Here is a 23,493-nt window from a genome sequence, read left to right as displayed (position 1 = left end):
TGAATTTCACAACAAATAAAATTTATTCAATTATATATTACAAATATATACAAGTAATGTAACAAGTAAATATTAAAATAGACATTTTTTAGAACTATCGTTCAAAAGGCATTATGTTGAAAAAATAGGATTTGTTGTGATTTCACATTTAAACTGTAAAAGTATTTGTCTTTTTTTTCCTCAGAAGCCACAACAGACTTGAATGTGTGCAAGACACGATGGACAACACAGGAGGCCGCAGAAGAGACAGAACACCATGTCTGAAAGGAAAACAAAAGGAGGAACTCAAAGAGAAAAGCTGGAACACTTTAGTAAACTTCACAAATAAGTAACCACAGTACAGCTTGTTTAGGGAAAAAGTACAGACATTGCAATGCATGCACAGCATTTAATTGCCAGAGTCAAAAACGTTTACCAGCTGTGGCGTGGAGCTCCAGATGAGGAAGGAACGGTTGAAAGAAAAGAACAACACATGCCAACAACAGCGAGAACATCACCAACGAAGAGGACACTTGATAGAAAAAACAACTTTGGTCCATTAAAACATCAGACAGAACGAGTTTACAATCAAAATATCTATTACTTTAGGTTTTTTTTACAAGTTTAAAACAATAATTACATGGTTATTTACAAATGCACAGTTTTATGTATAAAATAAGTTACAAAAAATTAAAGCAGAGTCTGTACACAACGTATGAACACTTTGAAAACATTTGAAATCTTTCAGCTGTGTGACCCTGCTTGATGAACCGCAGCGGCGGCGGCGGCGGGTGCTCCACCCGGGACGGCTTTTGGCGTCCGCTCCGGGAGCGGCGTGGCGCCACACCTTCTCTTGTCCTCCGTCATGGTTCGTTGGACCGGAAGAGTTCTGCGGTACAGATGTGTCTAAGTGCTGCTTTGCGTTGGCGCCACACCTTAAGTGCTTCACTTTCCTTCTTCCTGGTTAACGCGAGGCGCAGGCTGCAGCTCGGGTCAGGGAGTCGCGGCGTCTTCCTGCTCATATCGGGGTGAGGTCAAAGTCATCGTTGACCTCCACCAGTGGAATGTAGAACTCTGGGATCTCGAAGATGCTGGTGGACTTGTAGGTGGCCGGGTCCAGCTCCTGCAGTTTCAGCTGCCACTCCAAACGCTGCACGGCGTTCAGAGCCGCCGCCTCGTGCTGCTGCCTCATGAGGAGACACGTCTGCGGGAGGAAAAACAAAGCCTCGTGTCTGGACGGCAGATACAGAACAGACAATCATCAAAGGAGAATTCAGACTTTTCTTTGCTTTTTTCCCCCCATCAGTCTGAAGAAACTCGGGCTCCTGTATCCTCGCGCTCCATCAAGACGACTGACAGCGGCTTACCACATGTCCCGATCCGGCCACATGATCGCGACTGCGTACGTTCAGACTCAATCAGATGGTGTCAGACCCATCAGGGATTGGATATTTGTTTCAGTCTCATTCTTATGATCAGGGCTTTATCTTCCAGACAAATTCTCCACTAGAAGTCTGCGGATCACGATAGGATCACGTCATTTTAGTGTCGTAAAACGCAATAACATTTTCCCCAAAGTTAGCAAAATATCCACAGAATCAGAGTTTTAGCCCAGAACTAAAATTCTGAAAATCTTCTTATTTGTGTTTTGAACATGTTCTTGTAACGTATGATTACAACAGCGCTACTCAGTTTTCATTCACATTGGATCAGAAAACTGAATCCTCGGAAAAGCGACGTGACAAAGCTCCTGAAAGGGGGCGTGCCAAAGTGTCTGCCCCGCCCCCCTGCGCGTATCTCGGCCCGGTCACGTGTGGGTCCGAGCGGCCTCTGGCTCCAAACTGTCCGGCTGGATTGATCCAGCATCGTTAGCCATCGTTTCTGCCCCACTCATGCTAGCTTGGGGCTATCAGAGGGAAGGGGGCGGGGTTGCTCCGAGCCAACACTCCCGCCAAAAACCAGAACTGCATTTCTAAGGAGCTGCTGGACATAAAATTTGTCTTAAAAGACAACAAACGATTTTTGATTTTGGCTAAAAACTCCACAATCATAACTAAAAGACGCCTGGGAAGGATTTAACAAAAGAAACGATGGAGTGGGGCTTCACTAAACTGACAGCAAGCGTCTCGTCTCGACCCAAACAACGGCATTTCACAAAAGGTCAAACTAATAAATGGCTCCATTGATGTGCTCTAGTCATGAAATGCATTATATTTATGCTGCAACAATGATTTGGAAACAAAGTTATTAATTTATAAGAATTTTTAATGGAACTATAAAAGACATCTGAACAAAAATGTTCAATAGTTCCTAAAACTTTCTCACGTGACTAATTATTACCAGTTATACCACGGTCCGGGACTCTATTCTGATTGGCTGCTGGGTGTGCATTAAAAAGTGCCAATGCACAGTGATAACCGCAAACCCCAAAAAGAAGTTCTGGTGACCCATCTCAAATCTTCTGTATCACTGCGCCGGCTTCTTTAAAACAACCTTCATCTTCGTTATCTGGACAAAAACAAGCGGTTAGAGGAGAACTTCCTCTCTGAACTGATGATAATAAAAAATAAAAATAAAAATCGCTTTATATTGACGAATCTTGACTGGGTGCGGTGCTGCACCACGTAATGAATAGTCCGCTTTTTGTTTCCAAATTGGGAAAAATACAAGAATTAAGGACTAAACACTGGTTACTATTCATTTCTTTTTTAAGTGACCATGGCATAAGCGGGTTAATGGCCGTTAAAGTATGCATCATCAGTTTTTAAACGCACTTCACGGAAGCAACAGTCCTCCACATCGGACGCTTCAGGCTTCCATGGCATGCGTTAAAAAATGATGATGCACCCTTCGTCAATTACTAGTTAATAGTAACTATTTTTACTGAATTGTTGAAGCTACTTCACAGACGTCAACTGTTAAAGTGTTAAATGATCAAATAAAAAGAAAAAAAGAGGCTCATCTGAATCTGTCGATGAAATTTGTTCATTTAAAAAGACGTTTTACTAAAGTGTCGGATCAGGACTCGGTAAGAATCAAAAGAACCAGATCGGGACGTTCCTGCTTAGAAGATACGAGTGCAGGAAAGAGGATGAAGCTGCAGGAGACGAAGGTCGGTGGTTTAAACGCCACAGACACGGTGTGGCTGTGATGGAAAACCTTTGATGTTTGTCAGCTGCTGCTAAAGGAGTCAAAAGTTCTTCATTTGACCAGGAGGGCGGAGCTTGGACTCTCACCTTCAGTTTGTCAAACTTGTCATCCACGTCTTGTAACCAGGACATGAACTGCCGGGCGTTGAATCTGTCTCTGACCGACGTTTTCCCGTCTTCGTTCTGGAACAGACAGGAAGTTCGTGAAGACGGCAGTGGGGGGGACTGGGGGCTGCTTTTCAATCACTCAACAGCTACATTTCTGACGGCTTTGAGAGAGGCCTAAAGGTCACTGACCTGGACGTCTTGCGGCATGTTGTAGACTTCTGCGTCCAGCAGGACGGTGCAGGCACTGAAAGGCAGCGTCTGATTGGCTAGTGTTCTGGCTGCCCGGAAATGGACGCGCAGGACTTCCTGCTCGTTGGAAACGATCAGTTTTTCCTGCGTGGAGACACAAGAGTTGTGTGAACATGTGTACAGTTTGAGGCGCCGTCATGGAGCGCCGCGGCGACAGGGCGCAGCTGCTCACCCGCTCGATGCTGTGCTGCAGGCGGAGCTTCATGCGGACCACCTCCTGCTGCTTGAAGAGCTCTTTCAGCGGCTCGGGTAACGATGGCGGCGGCGTTATCTGCAAACAAAAGCACAGGTTTGAATCGGCCTCAGCACCGATGTGGCTGAAGCTGAACAGGACGGCGTCGGCTGCCTGATGTTAGAAAGCGAAGCATGAGCGGACCAACCACACGGAGCGGGACTCACCATGGGTATGCACAGCTTGCTGAGCGGGTTCCCATCCAGGAGGTAGGATCCGTTGAAAGTGACGTACTCGTCGTAATACTGCGGCGGCTGCGGAGTGACGCTGCACAGCACTTTGCGCTTCTCCTCGATCTTCTTGCGAATGTGCAGGAACTCGTAATACGGGTTGGCCCTCTCCGTCTGGTACGGCTCGATCTCCTCCAGCTTCACAGAGTCCACGATGGCCGCCAGAGACTGCTGCCCCTTCTCCTTCTCCTGCTGGGAGGTGGACCACACCTGGGGAGGCGACAGCTTGGGCATCTTCCTCTTGCGTGGATGAGGCACGTGGAGGTCCGCGTCTTCTTCGGCCGGGCGAACTTTGACCTTGGCTCCCGAGGAATCGGTCTCGTGGTCCACAGACCGCGGCGAGGAGCCCCCCGAGGCGCTGCTGTCGCTCTGAGCCGCTGGCTGGGCGGTGCTCGGACTCTGCTCCTCCGCGGCCGACTCGGCTTTCTCGTCGGCGGGCGCCACCTCCATCGGCTCGGGGAGGAGCTCGGCTGTGGACTCGGACGGGCCTTCGCCGCTCGTGCTGCCGTCAGCTGGCGGTGTCTCTGCGGGGAGGGGGGTAGAGCTGCTCTCTGAACTCTGGGGGGTGGGGGTCACTTCTTCAGCCGTGACATCCAAACTTTCGGGAGCCACCTCCTCCTCCGTCTCGGGACACGGCTCTGCGCCCTCACAGGAAGTTCTAGATTTCTTACAGTCTTGATTATTTACAAGCGAGTCCTCTTGAGAACACGAGGAAAGACCAGCTGAGGCCTCGTCTGCAGCCGATGACACCATGGAACTTCCTGCTCCTTCCGTTTGCTCTGGTGGGACGCTCTCCGCCTTCTCCTCTGGCTCTGGGAGGTCAGGGTTCTCCTCCGGCTCGTCTCTGTGATCGGGGATCTGTGTGCTCTCCAAATCGGCCGGCGCTCGGCTCTCGCCACCCGCAGGTGTTGGTGGTTCTTTCTGCTGGAAGGCTTTGGTGAGTGCTGAGGGCTCCGCAGCTGGAGAAGCGCTGGACGAGGACGGCTGATCGGACTCTCCGGGACCTTCTCCTTGAGAGTTCTCTGTCAGACACGGCATGTCCCTCACAACAGCGGGTTCGGGCGGAGGCGTCTGCTCCGCCGCACCTGGATGAGGCTCGCTGGACAGCGGAAGAGTCTGGCCTTTACCTGGAAGCTCTGCGTCTGAGTGCGGAGCGGGTAAACTCCTCTCCGTGCTCCCTTCCTTCTCTGTGAGGAGGTCAGCGACTGAGTCGGAGTGCTGCAGGCTCTCGTCTGGCTCCGGGCTGTCCTTTGTTCTCAGCTCCTCCTCGGTGATTGGAGTAAGGCATTTGGAAGGATGGTCCACCCCTTTGCCTTCAGCCGCCGCGTCGGCATCCTCATCCAGAACGGCCCTGAGGAAGGGAGATTCGTGTTTGCCCGGCGGCAGAGTGCGGTTACTCTGCAGAGCTTCTGGAAGACTGTTGCAATCTCTGTCTTGGACAGAAGGCGACCTGGCGGCTTGAATGACGAGGGAAGACTGGAGGAAGGCCGGCTGGGAGTCGGAGGTTTCCAGGATCATGTCGGAGTCGTACTCGGCGTTTCTGGGCGTTAAGGTGGCGGCCTGGCAGGAATCCTCAGAGCTGGCCACGGACACCAAAGACACGGATCTGGACATGAGGCCGGCACGTTCGCTCTCTGGCCGCGGCGACCTGCTCAGACAGTTCTCCACGGCCGTCATGACCTTGGCGTTGATTGGGGCGAGGCAGCGTCCATCCAGAGAAACAGTTCTGGCGCCGGTGATGTCTTTCAGAGGCTTGTCTCTGCAGGAAGCATCGGAAGCTTCCGAGCTTTTAGAGCGCATCAGCTCTTTGCTCAGGGACGGTTCTGGCTTTGCTCGCTCTTTGGGTTTGGATCGCCCGGCGTCTGCCAGAGGCCGCTGCTTGAGCCGTTCCCGCTCCTTCTGTTTGATTTTCTCCAGATGCTTCCGGTGCCACAGCTCGATTTCTTGATCCTTCATGCTGAGCATGCGCTCAAAGCTGGTCTGCATCAGGTCGTCGTTGACCAGCCGCTTCTCCTTTGGCTTGGCGTCTCGCGCCGCTGGAGAGGTTTTGGGTTTGCTTTTATCGGCCTCCACCTCGCCGGGTTTGAGCTTGCTAACCTTTGCCTGCTGGAGGCGGTCCTTGTGCCGATCTTTGTCCTTATGGCGGTCCGGGTCTCTGTCCCGGTCTCGTCTGTCACGATCCTTCTCTGGCGTTCTCACAACCTCCTCCTTGGATTTACCCAACAAGACCTTGGTGCCCTCGGACAGAAAGCCTCTCTTCTCATCTAGGACTGTCTTTAGGTTGGAGCTTGAGGACAGAGCTGCATCTTTGGGCTTCTCTCTCCTCTTCCTGTCACAGTCCTTTTCTTTGGATCGATCGGATTTGCTTTGATCAGAGGTTTTCTCCAGAGGTTTCCCTCTCTTTTCGTTGTTGGCACGATCTTTCTCCTTGTGCTCTCCTGCACTGTAGTCTCTGTCCAGCCGCTCCCGGTCGGAGCGTTTGTCCGCCTTGTCTTTACTTTTCCTGCCATCTTCGTGCTTTTTTGTTGTGGAGAAGGATTTGGGTTTTTCATTTTCTCTGTAGCTTTTGTCTGCAGGCGAGAGGGAAGCAATGCCTCCCGTTCTTTCCTTTTCCTTCCAACGCTCCACAGAGTTCTGGTTTTCAGTTCTGTCAGAATGTTCCGTTTTAACCTTTTTTTCTTTGTCAGGATGCCTCCTCTCCATTTTCTCGGAATCCTTCTCCTTTCCCGGGAGTTTCCTGTCTGCTCTCTCGCGTGCGGCTCTCTCTGAAGGCTCCAGCTGCTCTTGATCAGGCGCGACTCCGCTGACGGGCTTCTCCTCCGGCTCCTCTTTCACGCCGCCCTGCAGCGAGTCTTCCCGGCCTGAGCCGGGGATCTCGGGTCGTTCGTCGTGCTCGCTGGGTTTGGAATCCTTCGCCTTCTCCTCTTTCCGCTCTTTCTTCACGGTCTTGTCTTTCTCTCGCTCCTCTTTTATCCTCTTCTCCTTGCTGTTGGAATGCTTCTCCTTCACGATTTTCTCCTCTTTGACAGGAGAGGATTCCAGCGCCTTGTGGAGCGCGCCGTTGTCTTCTGCTTCCCTTTTCGCTCCCGGAGGTTCATCCGTCTCATCACTTTTGAAAAAGTTTTCCTTCCAGAACTCTCTGTCGAACTCCAAATTCCTGTGGCCGTCTTTCCTGGCCTCCTTCTGCCGGTGGCGGCTGCGCTCGGCCTCATACTCCCTCCGGTGTCTGTCCTTCTCCTTGTGTTTCAGTTTATGCTTTTTCACCACTTTGCCGTCCACGTCCGTCTTCCGTAGGGCGCCCTCGCTGGCGTCCACGCTGTTGTCTTTGCAGGGGCTGGCGTCGTCTCCGTCCCCGCTGCAGTCTCTCTGCTGGTGCTTGCTCTTCTCCTTGTGCTTGCAGCCCTTGGTGCTGGAGCCTTCGGTGCAGTACTCTGCGTCTGCGTAGTGGTTGTACTTGACGGCGTCCACCGGACAGGGGCCGTCGCTGAGGGAAACGCTGGTCTTAGTGTTCTCCTGTTTGAGTGGGGTTTGTTTATCCACCAGGCTGTGGTTCAGATTGGGAGATTTGATGGACGACAGGTGGAAAAGGTGGACGGAGGAGTCATCCTTTGGGCTGAACGACATCTTGAAGGAGTCCTCTTCTCGACCTTTCTCGCTGCTCTCACACACAGTTGAAAGACACAGGGCTAAAGTTTTACTGTTTTCTTTGCCATCCTCCTGGTTCTCCTTGTTTTTGATCTGGCTTTTGCTCTTCCTCTTGACTTTGCTCTTGTCTTTCTGCTCTGCGTGGTCCTTTTTGGATCTCGTATCCGGCTTGTGGCCCTCGGAGCTGTGCGAACAGGTGGGAGAGTTCCTCTTTTCAGGCAGGCTTTCCATTTCATCGCTGGAGGTGTCAGAGCTGCAGTGGACGCGCGTCTTTTGCTTTTTAGACTTTGAGGAAGACTCCGCTTTGCTGCTGTGCTTCCCCGCCACATGGTTCCTGTCTTTGTCCTCCTTCTCCCGCTGCCGCAGCTCCCTCCTCAGGATGTGTCTGTCGTTCAGGGCTTTGCTCAGGTCCTCCTCCTCGTCCTCGTCCTTGAACTCGTACTCGTCCAGTCCCGGCATGGACGACGACGCCTTTGTTGCCGGTTTGCCGTCCGAGTCCTTCTCTGTGTCGGTGTCCTCCATGTTGTCATCCACGCTGGACGGATTGACAGACGGAAGGTCTTCCGATTCTTTAGAGAAAAATAAAAGTATGTTAGGAAAAGAAACCAAAGCAGAATGGAACAATGTCATAAAGTAAAGAAACACATTTGTGTGACTTCCAGCGGATTCAAAATGGAAAACTTTTGTGTACTTCAATGATTGTCTCCTCTCTGTTAATGAAAGACACAAAGGTCACAATAACACAAAAAAAACTCTTTGAAAAACAGAAAATGACAAAAAAAATCAGATGCTTCTTTTGAGTTGTTCAATTGAATCGGAATAGACCAATAAAACAGAAATCATGGCTCCTGTAGAAAAGATAAACATGAGCATAAGGACACGCTAAACGGGGGCGTGTCCGCCAACATCACAGGTGTGTGTTTAACGGCAGACATCACGTGTGCCGTTTGGTCCACATGTAGAGAGGCAGAGAAAGCAGAAAGGATGTTGATGATATTCAGAGGGGTTTGCTTCCATGATGCAGCTGCAAGAACAAAACCGACCACAATGAAGGAGGAGGAGGATGACAGGAGTTTATACCATGGTCTGAGTGAGTGCTCGATTCTGATTGGCTGCTGGGTGTGCAAATAAAATGCACGCCTAAAAAAAGTATTTCCGGTCACCTAACCTAAATCTTCTGTATCACTGCTCTGGCTTCTTTAAAACAACCTTCATCTTCATCATCTGGACAAAAACAAGCGGCAAGAGAAGAACTTTCTCTCTGAACTGATGCTTTATTTAACACATCGTGATCATCAGCATAGATATCGCTTTCTTTGCCGCTGCAGATGAGATCAGTGCAGGCTCAGCACGTTACCGTGACAACGCGCTGCTCCACGCAACAAAAAGTCCACTTTTTGTGGGGGGAAAACGACCCAAACCGAAAAAATAACAAGAATAAAGTACCAAAAACTGGTTGAATGCATTTTCTTTTGTAAGTGACCATGGTATAAGCGGGATAAGTGTGCACGATCAGATCTGATTGTGCACACTTCAAAGATCATTAACCTTTACATAAACTAAGGCGCTCAGGCACTGATGACTTCCTGATACCCCCGCCGTCTGCTCTCTGCACACTTTGAAGCTCAGACGGACGTAACTTTAGTTCTGCTTTCCTGAAAACGGTTTGTAACAGAAACGTGTTGCTGCTGTTCGCCGTTTGGACGCCTAAACGCGCCATTTCCTGTCTTCTGTGTCTTTGTTTACACATATATAGGCGCAAAACTACAAAAGACGGAATAAAAGGTGAAGTATTGTACCTTTCAGGGAGAAATCTGCGTGTTAATCCGATATCTCGTGAGCGGATAGCTGCGGACAATGGATCATCTCATCTACAGGTGAAATCAGACCAGATAACGGTCTATTGTTTGGTCTGCATCTAAACAGGCCAAATTTTCATTGGAACCGGTTTCATTTTTTTAGTAATCTTGTCTTTCATTGACAGAGAGATATCAATAGTTTTGTACGTGTGTGTATGTGTGTAGGTGTGTGTGTGTGTAAAAACCAAAGCAACAACCCTCCAGCGTACCTGACGAGCTGTCATCCTGGTCGGACACTGAGGCCTCTCCCTTTAACAGCTGCTCCAGCTCCGGAGAGTCGGCGACATCCACCGGCCGCTCGCCGCGCTTGTTCGCCTGGAAGGCGTTGCCGCCGTGACGGAGCAGAAGCTTCACGATCTGCAAAAACGAGCGCAGAAATGAGACTTAGAGGGGGAAAAAAGAGGCTAAAATCTATCTAAAACACCAACATTCCAAACAAAAATTCTACCAAAATCTTAATACATTCAGGCACTTCAAACTGATGTAGGATTAGGCTGACTAAGATTTGTTTTATTTTAGGAAATATTATAACAACTTGGGCTGAATCTCAATTGCTTCCCTGAGCCTCTGGCTCCTCCCTATTGCCCCGACTGTAGGGGCATTTGGAGCTGTAGTGGTGTCCAAACTTGTTATTTTTGAGGCGTAGACGTAGCAACTTAGGGCTGGATATCCCTCTGTCGCGCTTGTGGCACAGAAGACAAACTCATTTCTTCCTGTGGGTGTGCTTTGAAGCACAGAAGTTTACATTTAAATGCAGGTATTGACTTTGTGCTTTTGCTTGACCTTTTAAAGTTGTAAAACCAACACCGTTATGCATTTTCTGAGCGCTGGCAGCTACGCACTAACATAGATGACTGGCGGCTGTTCGTGACGAGATCCAGTGGTAGTAACGTCCAGATTTGGAGACACTATTTTTCCATCTCTCTTCCCTTGGAGGGATAAATGTAGGGGTAGAGAGAAGCCGTAGGGGTCGGGAATGAAACTCGGATTCGGCCTAAGACTCTGATGTTCACAGGACTGAAGCAGGTTTGACTCTCATACAATGATCAATCATCTGATTGATGAACAGCAACATTTTTTCATGCCTACGTGTCTCTTTGGCGTGTACGGGGTCCCCTCGCCATGTCACCGCTCACCTGTGGGGGTTTTTTCAGGTGTAGTTTTGCATACTTTTTTTTTTGACAGCGCACTGTGTTCTGCGTCCTGATTGGCATCTTTCTCCTCTGCCGTGTCTCCTCTACAGAATGTGTTCAACTTCTCAAATGTACATAAATCTTTAACGGCGATCAGATTTCTGTGTTCCTCCTTTAATCCTGGACTTATTTTTCTAACTTTGAGTTTAAAGAGAGAAAAAGAGTTCAAATGTTCGTGTCTGTCTGAGAAAAGTGTAAAGAGGAGTTTTACAACCTCAAACCCTCTAGAATTATCGTAAAAAAACCCCAATAGTTTTGGATTTCCTTTTTGAAAAGTTATTTATGAATTGTAAGTCCTGCGATAAACAAGGGAAGACTACTCAAACCTTTAAAAGTTATGTGTAAAAAACCTGCAGCTTGTGAAGTTAAAGCCAAACCCTCGTACATCTGTGTGTCCGCTGCTGGAAGCGTCGTGGAGCGGCGTGTCGTCATCCAGGCCCTGCGTGTTCACCTCTGCACCTGCTGCTATTAAAACCTTGGCAACGTCGTAGTAGCCCAGATTACAGGCTTCATGAAGAGGCGTCCAACCTAACGAGGACAGAGAGAACACAAAGCCTTCAGGAGCCACACTTCATTATTCCGCGTTGTTCCCGTCCCTTTCTTTATTTTTCCAACCCGTCTGCCCCTGGGGGGACAAAGCCCCTCGTATCCCAGTTGAACCAGCAGCTGTAAGAAGCGTTAAATGATAATCCGCTGAGGCACGGTACCTGCAAAGTCTTTGACGTTGACATCCGCTCCCAGGCTAATGAGCTCCTTCACTTGCTTGGCGTCTCCTCGGATGGCCGCCATGTGAAGGGGAGTCTCCCCGCGCTCGTTCCTCTTGTTGACTTTGTCCTTCTGTCGAGACGAGGCGCTGCTGGGAACTTTCTTCTGCACAGGGGTGGTTTGAGAGGGGTGACTGGGCGTGGAGTCTAGAAAAATACAAAGAAAGGACAGAATCTAAAGTGAGGAAGGAGGCAAAAAACCTGCTATAGAATTTTATTCAGACATTTTTGGGAATCTATACAGAAAGACTCCATCGCATTTGTTTATCTGGGCTTAATTTTTAAGACCTTCCACTTCAATGAGAGCAGTACAACCCTGTCTTCATGAAACACGGTCTCTGTTTTCTGAAGTTCTCTACTAAAAGTTTTTCTCTAAACAGGTGGAAACTGGAGATGGATCTTCTTTGAAGTAGAAATCAAAGTCAAGACCTCTGATGACAAAAAAAACAAAGTTTCCTCTAAATTTTCATCCATTTAGCTTCAAAACAGCACTTTTTAGAAGAACATGGTCGTAAAACAAGGAGAACCAACGTTAAAGTTTATTTTATCTACCAAAGGATGCATTACCGAAGCATTAGAGGAGCTTTCTGTTGCACAGTGACGTCCCTTCAAGCAGACTCAAACCATAAAGAATAGTCTGCATTTAAATGCCACCGTTGTTGTTTTTAGAGACGTATCCCAGGAAACCACCGCTTCTTTAGAACAGGAGAAACGGTGTTCAGAGAGCAGAGGAACGAGTTTGAACGTGGTCATTTCTAAAGAAATTCCTTACACGATCTGAAGATTTGTTTAGAACAATAAGCCAACATGTATGGCTCCAACAATGAGCCTTCTTACACCGGAGCTTTAGCTCTTTCCACTACCGTATTTCCCCTCTCTCTTGCAAGATCCCTTCTCTGAAAAACAAGTTAATTTTCCAGCTGTGTTTATTTAAAAAGGTCCACAGTAAATTCAAAGGGCCTATTTCATTCAAAATCAATGTTTTGAGCTTTTAAGTATTTTATAAAGTTCATTTCTCACTAAAAACATCCCCAAAGTGGAATTTTGATCCATTTGTGCATTTCTGAGTATTCCTCTAAAAACCTGTTTTTTGAGCAGCATCCACCAAAACAGGCAAGTCCTCAAATTATGACATCACAAAGTGAGGAACAGCCCCTTCCAGGAGTATGCACTGCCAGCCCCGTCCCCAGGCTAACACACACGCCCACTTTCCCCGGGGAGCTAGCGGTGATCAGCTAAACTCTTTCCTTATATATAAACAATGTGGACATCCATCTGTACAAAAATTCAGATGTTGTTTGTTTTCTTGGGAGAAATGCAGACACTACTGAGGCCGACTCTAGGATGATGTCATAACATGGGCGGCATCCACAAGGAGTGAAAGGCGGGGCCTCAGAGATCGAGTCGTCTTACTTCTTGTAGGAAAATGAGCTGCAAAAATAACTTGTATTTAATAAAAATTGTGTTCTTTAGTGTACCAAGGGTGATCAAATATATAAATGGATATTGTTTACTATAAAAGGCTTAAGAATTGCATAAAATAGGCCCTTTAAAGACCCACTCAGATGATAATTGTGTTTTTAACATGTTCTTGTGGCATTTTTCTCATGGAGGACACATACAAAGATAATTGGTCTTAATATAAATTTTGTTAGTATTTCTTAATTCAAATCACTGTAAATCAGAAGCAAAAAAAAGAAAACGTTTGAAAAGCTTGGAAGTGTGATATAGTTCCTACAACAGCATCCCACAAACGTCCTGCTCTGCTCCATTCTGATGCATCCACTGTCAGACAACGTCTTTGTTTTCCACGTCTGAGCTGGAATCTGGATGGCGCCGGTATTGCTCGCCATTTTTGTTGTACCGCTAATGTTAGGTTGTGAGGGGCTGTAAGCAATTGTGTCGCATTGCCACATAATAAATAAGGTTGACATTTTACTGTTGGGAAAAGACAGTGATTGCATTCCAAATTAGTCATAAGCATCATTAATGGTCCAGTGTTTCATTTTTTTGTCACCATATGAGCACATCATAATAGTTATTTTTATGTATTTGTGTGTAGACTAGCCTTATGTTGTAAAGAATAGTGTATATTGTGAAAAGAACTACAAATATGGCGGCCTTTCTGCCGGTCTCTCAGGTGGCCGATTATGGCCAATGATGGCCCAAAAAGGGAGGAAACGGAGCCAAGCGAGGGAGAAACAAACAGACGCCATTGTTGGGATGGATTAATGCACAACGGATGTTTCTCTGGACGCATCGTTGGGGTGTTTACCGGCACTTCCTGCCGCGCATCAGGTCTACCCTTTGATCAGATAGTCGTACGTTAACCGACTCAACGAGCCGGTAAGAAGCCGTTGTCCATCGGAATGTGGACGAAGCGTTACATTTGAGACGGCTTTGTCCTAAGAAACAAAAGACGCCAAAGAAACTCTTAAAGAACTGAGAGTAAATAATATAAAGACTGGCTGTATTTGGGGGGCGGTTTGAACCAAAGGTGATGTTTTTGTATATATCTGTGTATATTTCAACAGTAACAAAGTAACTAAAGAGACATAATTTAGTCACGTTGGAGTTGTTCGTGTAAATAGAAAAAAAACAAACAAGCAAGCACATACTGTAAAGAAGGAAGGAGATCCCTGATTTTGTTGTTGTAATTACTCTCATTTAATGTCGAGTGTTACAAGCGGGAGGGAGTGTAAAGAAAGGGATGATGGGAAACGAGGGCAGGCTTACTCCGTGCCCATAGTGTCGCCCACACCTCAGAGGTGAATTTCTAACGAGCTCCAGCCGATCTGCAGAAACTTTGTCCTAAAAAACGACAGTGTTTTTGTGATTTGGGCTAAAAACGGCATCATCATCATTAAAAGACGACTGGGAACGTTTTGCTAATCGATCAGAAGTTGATCCGAATGGGACAATGTGATTTTTTTACATCTTCAGGTATCATTTCTGTCTCTCACATTCCAGCTCCTTGTCCAGCAGAGCTGCAGAAAAAAAGTCCTCACCGGTTTATGGAGCAGCGAGCGAGCGCCAAACATCTCCTTTACAAATGACGATTTTCTCTGTTTTTTAGTACTACTGCTCCTCTCACAGCGCTGAGCAGACGAAGCAAAAGCCTCATCAGACGTGAAAAAAACAGCGACAACAACGCCACGTAAAATAACCACGAAGCAACACGACACGTGCCAGGCCAGAGTTTGAGGGAACTTTTATACAACCCTGTCTGACATATCCAGGTCACGCTCTGGGAGGAATGACTCATGAGGAACACGTTGGAGGACGCGCTTCAGGTTAGAGGGAGGTCCACAAACCTGGACTGTTGGCCGTCATCTGCATCAGCAGCGCCATCTGTTTGCGTTCTGACAGAGGATAGCCAAACAACAGGTTGGATGCCTGGGACCTCTTGTTCCCAGCCTCCTTCTTCACCTTCTTCTTATCTGGTCCATCTTTCTCTGCAAAACAACCAAAAGGTCAAAGATTTTAGAGGTCACTTTCAAAATAAGTATGACAAAAGCTAACGTCATCACCAAGGAAAAACTATTTCTTCCTCCTCTTGTATCTGTAGGCCACGCAGAGAAACAGATGACAAGCATGAGGTTGAAAAGAAAGAAAGAAGAAAAAAGGAGGACAAAAAAGAGAGACAGCAGGAGAAAAATAAAAAGGACAGCATTCTCTTAAGCCAACCAAGTGCAGACGGCACTCCACCGGCTCCCCAGCCTCGGTCTCTGATCGGTCAGTTCTTACTAAACACAGACATGCGGAGCTGACAGAGCGGCGGGGACACAGAAGGTGAGTCCACGCGCACGTGCATGTGTGCTTGCAGCAGAGCGGTGGCGCAGAGTGGGTGACGTGGGGCGGAGGATCGGGCTGCAGCAGTTACCTGCGTATATCCTGCAGGGAGCCACTAATCTCTCTCCCCAGGTCTCACTCGAATGGCCTGGGTCTGAGTCATCTACAGTGCAAAGCAGAGAGGATGGGAAGGGGGGAGAGGAGGGACGGAAGAAGGGTGGGAAAGCACTGCATTAACGCTCACGCCCTCACACCCTCCTCGTTGCACATTATACCCCACAACAGCCAGCCACAGCAGCACACTCGCACTCCTCGCCGCCACACACAATGAGTCACGGCAAGACGGGAGATGACGTCCAATCCGGGCTGGTCTGTGGAGCCGTTATGCAGCTTCCTCCTAAAGCTGCAGGACCCGGGCTGCTGGAAGGTAAAGCCGCCCTGAAAGCTAGTTTAGAACACATCAATTACACCAAAGCAAGCATCTTTCTGCTGCTGGAACGATGACAGCTATGATCGCCCCGCAGACGACATCAAGCACCAGACCTGTTCCTGGATCTAAACACGTGCTCCGTTTATTGTCATTCAGGCTGTTTATCTTCTGTCTGATGTCCACAGACCGTTGCACTCCTAACTAAATGCCGGCTGCAGATGACACTAATGAAAGACTGGGATTAAGACGGCTGTAATTTGCTTCTGTTCAGGAACTAAAACAGGAAGCTTCTCCCACCTAAATGAAGTTTCACAGAAAAGGGAGGAACATTTCTAGAAATGAAGTAAATCGATCATCGAGGAACGTAATTATTGATTTTGAACTTTTCTTCAACTTGTGAAGGTCTACATAAAGGAATCTCAGTAGCAAAAATATTCATTGGGCTGCAAAGAACCCCAAAAAATCTGCTAATATTTAAATTTTTACCTTGAACCGTCATGTAAAGTTACTTCAGCCTGATCTGTACCCACATGCTGAGCTGTGAGATAAAACCGCAGATGTGTGACCATAGCTTCAGCAGCAGAAAACGTGTTTTTTTTTCAACGCAACGTTTTCAAAGCCTGGTGAGAGTACGTCACAACGAGCTGGTTCCATTGATTGAATACTCATCAGTCAGCAACCTGTTCTGGCATTGTGAGGATGCTAGTTGACCGAAGGAGCAGGTTTAGTTTCCCAGCAGGTGGTGTGCTTTTACCAGCTACGTTTTATTTCTAGGCAGCGCTGCGATCTCGCCCCCTTCTGGCCAAAGGGGAGTGATGCATTCGGTTCAAGAACCGGACACACTAAGTAACTGATGGTTAATAAACAGGGGAGATAACCATCTGCAGATGTTACATTTTTACACCGTTTGCATTTATTGGTGATGACGATGCAGGTCAGTTTTACATCTACAGTGGTGTAAAACGTCTGAAGATTTAAGACTACAGTCACATATCCCAAAATGTCACCACGCGGAGACCTAAATACAAGTTTTTCAGAAAAATCGGCAGCTGGTCGCGCGGTGGCGTTTGTAATCGGGAGGCGGCCGCCGCATTTTTACACGCCGCGCGGCGGCCGGCGAGGGTCCAAGAAAATGTTACATTTAAACAGCCTGATAATTGACTTGGTGGAGGGTCTGCAGGGTCCCTAAAAGCTTCTGATGATTGGCTGATTTCAGACTGGGACCCCCACCCCACTGCCACCGTCCGATTGGTAGAAATCCTACGCTAGCAGCGCGGGCACCCGACGAAGGCTGTTGACATGGGCCGGGTACCCGGCAATGACCAGACGACAATCTGGCAAATTCTGGCCACCGTAGGCCCAAAAGGGGAGACAGCATTGATGCCGCACAAAACTCATCATGGTGCTGATGGCACCACAGCGACTCCCAGACCTGCATATTGCCGAATTGCAGTTGATGCTGAGAAAAACATGAAGAATAAACATTGGGCTTTCTTTGCTGGCGTGAGGAAGTATATGCACTTTTCATATACTTCCCCGTCAGCTGTCAGCCGGTGGCTCTTGACGGCCACCGTCAGGAGACATTCACATATCGTCCAATCAGAGCCGCTGCCACCGCCCTGTGGCTTTCCAGCTGTCGCCCAATTTCATACAGGCGTCCTACCCACATGGCTGATTGACGCCTTCCGTATTCATGACCACGCCAACGATTTTTCAAACATTTGTTTTTTTTTAAATGGCAGCAGCTTAACTTGGCACGGTGGCGGTTGTATATGTGACCGTAGCACAAGGCATAAAACAGTCAATTTAAATAAATAACATACAGCAACTCTACAGAGAAAATGTGTTTTTTTCCTCAGTCAGCTTTAGTTTGTGTACTGTAAAATATGCTTTTGGTTAACTTGGTCAAACAACAAAACACCACTTAGAAAACCCATGAATTTGAATTGCAGATGAAGTTTTTCTGCATTACTGCCCATCAGATTTTACTGTTTAGTGTGGCTGAAACTACAGGCTCAAATCTTAAAGGAAACGACACACGACTGGAATAAAAATGTCTCAGTGAGTCTTAATCCATCCAACAGCTGCTACAAACATTAACCCCAATACAAGTAAACCAGCAAAAAACTTAAACTCATTGTTCCCCAATCAGTCAGTCATACAACCAGAATGATTTCCAAATAAGAAGACAAAGGAAATTTATGATCAAAGTGATTTGCTTTTTATATCACACAGCATACAGAGAGAAACTTAGAGCTCCCAGAAATATCCCCTAACTTTTCTTCAATGATCTCAATGTGTGCTTGTTCGCTGATTTTTCCTTCGGTTTCTGTTGTTACTGAATATAACATTTGAGATAAAATGATATCATTTCCACCTGATGGGCTTTAAGAGCTCATGAAAAGGCTGCCATTGTTTCAGATGCTGTTAAGTTGGATACATTGGTGAATGAAGATCAACACTTGACATCAACAGCTTTAATGGACTAGGCCTCATAGGGAAAGCTGCAGTAAACTTAAGCCAGTGTGGGATTTAAACACACACTGTTTATCCTGTTGTGAGTTTGACCTACTGAGAAGTCTGCAAACAGGCAGTTTAGCAGTCACCAGGGGGCAGTGTGAGGGCATGGCAGAGAGCCAGCAGCATGGCAGCTTTGGAGGGGGGGGAGCAGGGAGGAACCTAACAATCCTCACCAGTGTCTGAGTCCCGCTCCTCTGTCCGGGGCGGACTTGCAGTGAAGGAGAGCTTGCGCTTCATGGAAGATTTGGCTTTTCCTTCCTTCCCCAGTAATTCACTCCGGTCCAATTTGGGAGTTTTGGTGAACGGAGACAACTTGTCTTTGCTCTGTTAGAAAGGATGATGGCAGAAACACAGGAAGAGAGAGCAGACAATGTTAGAACGTGTCTGGAAATGTGTGTCTGTGTGTGAACATTACAGGGATCCTGACCTTACATAAACTGTAAGCTAACTAGTCTAACAAGAAAGGAAATGGCTGAACAAAGCAAACAAACACATCTTTCCTGGGTGGAACCAGAGCCTGCTAAAACATGACACAGATGACATTAGACACAGGCTTTTGTCACAGGTTCCTGCCAAGAGGAAAACACTAGAAGCAACGGTTAATCATTTGGGTAATGCAGTGTGAGGGTCCTGTTAGACGTATAAATACTTCCAAGAACATTTAAATACTGAACTCCCAGAAGGTAAAACAACAAATGTACTTTTAAATCTTAAAAAGGTAAAGTTTGGAGGAGTTCAATATTAAAAAAGGCTGCATGTTGCATGACAGTGAACATCAATGCAACAGGTCAAGACAACTATAACAAGAGATCAAAACAAAACACCAGCATCTGTGATTTCTTTTCTTAATGTCTATTATTTACTTGGGTTTTGCACCCTGATCTGCAGACAAAACGCCTTTAGCACCTTTACTTTTAGTGAGCTGCACTTAGATGCAGTAAAATCCATTTTTGGCAGGAAGAAAATGTCTGCAATGTGCTGCTTCTTTGATCTCAGAGAAGCTAAGAGCCAGCTGTGAAAGCTGAAGGATCTGGAACTGTTGCAAGGATGTGTAGTCCTTCTGATTTAGAAAAAAGAAAACTACCCAGACTATCTGTCCTTTTCGCAGGGAAGAATAATGCTATTGGTGCAACAATAATGAAGAGCATCTCAAAGAAAAGTCCTTTGAGTCCTTTTTGGGAAAACATGCAACTGCCAGTGAGATATATTAAAAGGAAAACAACAAGCAGCACAAATAGTTTTTTATGACACATAGAGAAAAGACAAGATTAAAAGGCCTATATCATGCAGAATCAGTTTTTTGAGGTCAGAAGTGTTTTATAATGTTTATTCCTCTCAAAAACAACCCCAAAGTGGTATTTTAATCCGTTAACGCATTACTGCGTATTCCTCTAAAAACCTGCTCTCTAAGCAGCAGCCCCTTCCAACCCACCAAAACAGCCAGGTCCTCAAATTGTGACATCACAAAGTGAGGAACAGCCCCTTCCAGGAAGAGTCTGTGCTGCCAGCCCCGCCTCCAGGCTAACACACACGCCCACTTTCTCCGTGGAGCAAGCAGTGATCGGCTAAACTCTTTTCCTATTATATGAACAAAATGCGCATCCATCTTTGGAAACGTTCAGGTGTTGTTTGCTTTTGTGTGTGGAAAAAATACAATGACGCTGCAGAGGCCGGCTCTGGGATGACCACATGAAATGGGCGGCATCCACAAGGCAGAGATCGAATCGTCTTATTTCCGGATAGAGAAATGAACTGCAAAAAGGACTCATATTTCACATATTTCATTAAAAAAAATTGTTCTTTTGTATGCAAAAGGTAATATGTGATCATAAATATGGATATAGTTTATTCTGAAAGGCTTAATAAAAGCATGGTACAGGCCTTTTAATGCAACTAAATATATAAATACAGTATTGGTTTAAGTTTTTTTTATTCCACTATATAAGAATAACTGCCTCTTCTGATCTCTGTGAAGTATTTAAAATGCTTTAACAAAAGATACAAACAAGAATTCGTCATTCAGAGAAGGGGAAACAGCTCAAATCCTGTTTTTCTCTGAAACTGGATGAGTTTGCTGACGTACCTTCTTCCCCGCCTGCTTATCCACCATGGCTCCATCTCGGTCGCTCCCAGGTTTGGCCATGGTGCGACACCTGACTAGCTTAGACGGCTACAGCACAGTCGGCTCATCATGCACCTGAAAAGAGAAAACGGCAAAGATAAAGATCTAGGCTCTGTTGCATCTCTGTCAACAGATGACTAAGCTCGCAATTCGTGCAGACACTAGCACAGGACAGATGAGGGTTTTAGGGACTTAAAATAAAACCATTTCCCCACCTAAACTATGAGCAGGGTGAAACTTTCAGTCTGTGGAAAAGACATTTGACCTAAAGAGGGAAAATATGTAATTAGGGATTTTCCTTGTAGTCCTCCAGGTTGACATTAAAGCAGTCAGAAAAGTCAGAAAACAATTCAATGAGGCAGCATGAACCACAGCTTTAGGGACTCTCAGTGTTGGACGGAAAACGTCCCCCAGAACAGTCGTCACTCCAGCCTAGTCATCACTTGAACCATCCTCTCTGATGTGGTTTGTGACTGACAGTTGAGTGAATAGGAACAATGTGGGCGTCTGCAGTGCCCGGATAAAGTGTGACCATCTCCCCACAAAGACAGCCTGACATGCATCCCTTATGATGTCACACGGTGGCCCTGGATGGAGCAGGAAAGGCCTCTCATTGGTCTATAAGCTGCCTTCAAACAGGAACAACAAAGACTAAGAGGCACAGCTTCATGAGCACACTTGAAATTTAGATTATTTCAAAGAACAGACGCGTTTGGAGATTTCATAGCTACAAAATGTAAAGAAGCAGAAATTCAAAAGTAGTGAACAACAATGGTCAATTTCATCAATCATTCCTGAGTAACCAACATACCATTAGCTCGTCCAATTTAGGTAAATACTATTTCATAAATATTTACTGAGGAATTAAATATTTGATCCCTAGATGATTTAGTAAGAAACTGAAGTCTGTCAACTGGTTGGCTCAACAGTGAGGGATGGAAAATAACAAAGAAAATAAAGAAATCCACTTTGAAGAATTTATATACATTTAATTGCGATTCATTGAGGGAAATAACTATTTGAACCCCTAGTAACCATTAAAGAGTTGTAGTTCACACAGACACCTGTTTGAACTAATCACCTGTGGAAAAGACGCCTGTCCACAGAACCAAACTCTCCAACATGGAAAGACTAACAAGCTTTCGGTGGATTTAAGGGAGAAGATTGTAGACCTGCACAAGACCAGAATGGACTACAAAACCATCAGCAAGAAGCTGGAGGGTAAGATAACAACTGTTGGTGCAACTGGGCCAAAATACAAGAACCTGACCACAAATCCACCTTCAGGTTTGGGGTTCCAAACCAGATCTGACCTGGTGGGGTTTCTGTGATCACGAGTGATCAAAAGTGAGCAATGGGCCTAAAGCCACACGGCAGGAGTTTCTTGATGATCTCAAAGCAGCTGGAACCACAGCCACCAGGAAAACCCATTGGTGATACTTTACCACATTATGGTGTAACATCTTGCAGAGCTAGCAAAGTCCTTCTGCCTACGAAGGCACATGTGCAGGCCTGCCTGAAGTTTGACACTGAACACCTTCCTGATGTAGAGAGGGATTGGGAGGAGGTACTGTGGTCAGATCAGAACGACATGGAGCTCTTCAGCATCAACTCAACCCATCGTGTTTGGAGATAGAGAATTGCTGTCTATGACCCCATCCTCACTGCCAAGCATGGAGGTGGAAACATTATGGTATGGGGTGTTTTTCTCTACAGGGCTACTTCCCCGTGTGGATGGGAGGATGGGCGGAGCCATGTAGCATAAAATCCTAAGTAAAAAACCTCCTTCCCTTCACCAGGAGGCTACAAATGGGTGGTGGAAGCAAACAACCAAGACAACCAAGGAATGGCTAAAGAAGGTCGTGGAGCGGCCTAGCCAGTCTCTGGACCTCAGTCCTATAGAAAACCTGTGGAGCTAAAGCTCAGAGTTGCCAAGCAACAGCCACCAAACTTCAATGGTTTAGAAGTCATTTGCAATTAAGAGTGGACCAAAATTTCTCCTAACATGTGCAGAAACCTGCCCATCAATTGCAAGAAGCCTCTGGCCACGACTGATAAGGACTTTGCCACAAAGCACCAAGTCTTTCCACCAAGAAGGTTCAAATACTTATTTTCCTCAATGATAAAATTCTTCAAAATCAGCATTTCTTTCCTCAACTGTATTTATATAATGTAAAAGACAGTGAAGCAGACATTTCTTCAGTGCATAGTATTGATGGACAAAAAACTAGTAAGAAAACAAAAATTACTACAACTCATTTTCCCATTAAATCAAAACTGGATCTAGATATTGTTCAAAGATTTATTTAAAAACTTGAACATAACTCTAAAGTTGACATTCTTTTATGCTGCATAATTAAAACTGATTTGGTTTAATGACAGTGGAAATAAATATTTTTAGTCATAAACTATAGTAGACATGAATGATAACAAATACATCAACCAAAACAATGAGCACAGCCCTAAACACATCCTACTGTGGTGGTTGAACTGATTCAAAGAAAAGGTAGACCAAAAAATTCCAAGAAGAACATGTGCAAACAACATTTTAGGGGTAAGAACCAATGATTTATGTTTAGAACCCAAGTCCAGCTGGTTTAATCTTACTTCTTCAACTCCCACTCCAATCATATTTTAATGTATTTTCAAAGCGTTTCCAGGGAACTTTTAAACATTATTATGCCATTTTAGGCAAAAAACCTGTGTCGATTTTTTAGGACAGTTTCCACAAAGCAGCAGTTCATAAGTAATTCACCTCCGAGTTGTTGGCTGGACTGTTGGCACGTAAGTAAGTAGTTGCTGCTAAGTGTACGCCTCTGCTGATTTCCCAACATTCCCCTATACACCCTCTCCCGCTAGCCAGCCACTCGTATCCACAAGCTAACATTACCAGTGCTTAAAAATTGGGGAGCAATATTGGAGCTATCCAGTCGTACAGTTTAGATCCAAATTCCAGCTCAGACGAGGAAAACAAAGACGTTCATTGACCTATTTGTCTGCAGGTGGATGATCAGAATGAATCAGAGCGGGGAGCCTTTGACCAACCTATCACATTTGTGGTCGCTGTCTGTGAGTAAAGTAGTCGCTGGCTACTTCTTGATGAACAAAAGTTTCATTTAATGCCTCTCAGAAAATAATCTGTGTATGCGGGCTCTGAAACCAACACTCGCTACTTGCCAGCATTTTTTTCTGTTTGGCGAGCAAAAGTTAGAAGGATACTC

At 46.2% G+C, this 23,493-nt stretch overlaps 1 protein-coding gene across 2 annotated transcripts in view; it reads right to left on the bottom strand.

Annotated features, from left to right (window-relative positions):
* Nucleotides 1–23,493, bottom strand: part of ankrd12 (ankyrin repeat domain 12) — a 42,605-nt gene continuing 19,112 nt past the window's right edge. Inside the window, exons 2-13 of one of the 2 annotated variants that reach the window (XM_023965343.1) lie at nt 20,234–20,347; nt 18,324–18,474; nt 15,292–15,363; nt 14,723–14,863; nt 11,352–11,555; nt 11,030–11,172; nt 9,661–9,808; nt 3,885–8,161; nt 3,658–3,756; nt 3,426–3,569; nt 3,216–3,311; nt 1–1,183 (exon numbers count right to left, since the gene is read on the bottom strand). In XM_023965343.1, the coding sequence (XP_023821111.1) occupies nt 998–1,183; nt 3,216–3,311; nt 3,426–3,569; nt 3,658–3,756; nt 3,885–8,161; nt 9,661–9,808; nt 11,030–11,172; nt 11,352–11,555; nt 14,723–14,863; nt 15,292–15,363; nt 18,324–18,474; nt 20,234–20,293 (5,721 nt within the window). In that variant the 5' untranslated portion in view covers nt 20,294–20,347 and the 3' untranslated portion in view covers nt 1–997. The remainder of the gene's footprint in view (nt 1,184–3,215; nt 3,312–3,425; nt 3,570–3,657; nt 3,757–3,884; nt 8,162–9,660; nt 9,809–11,029; nt 11,173–11,351; nt 11,556–14,722; nt 14,864–15,291; nt 15,364–18,323; nt 18,475–20,233; nt 20,348–23,493) is intronic. The other variant, XM_023965345.2, reaches the window with a different exon arrangement.

This window comes from Oryzias latipes, chromosome 17, assembly GCF_053564925.1.
Source record: "Oryzias latipes strain Hd-rR chromosome 17, Olatipes_Hd-rR_3.1".
NCBI classification, from domain to species: domain Eukaryota; kingdom Metazoa; phylum Chordata; class Actinopteri; order Beloniformes; family Adrianichthyidae; genus Oryzias; species Oryzias latipes.
Note: the sequence above shows the minus strand (reverse complement) of the source record. Positions and strands in the feature narration are given on the sequence as shown.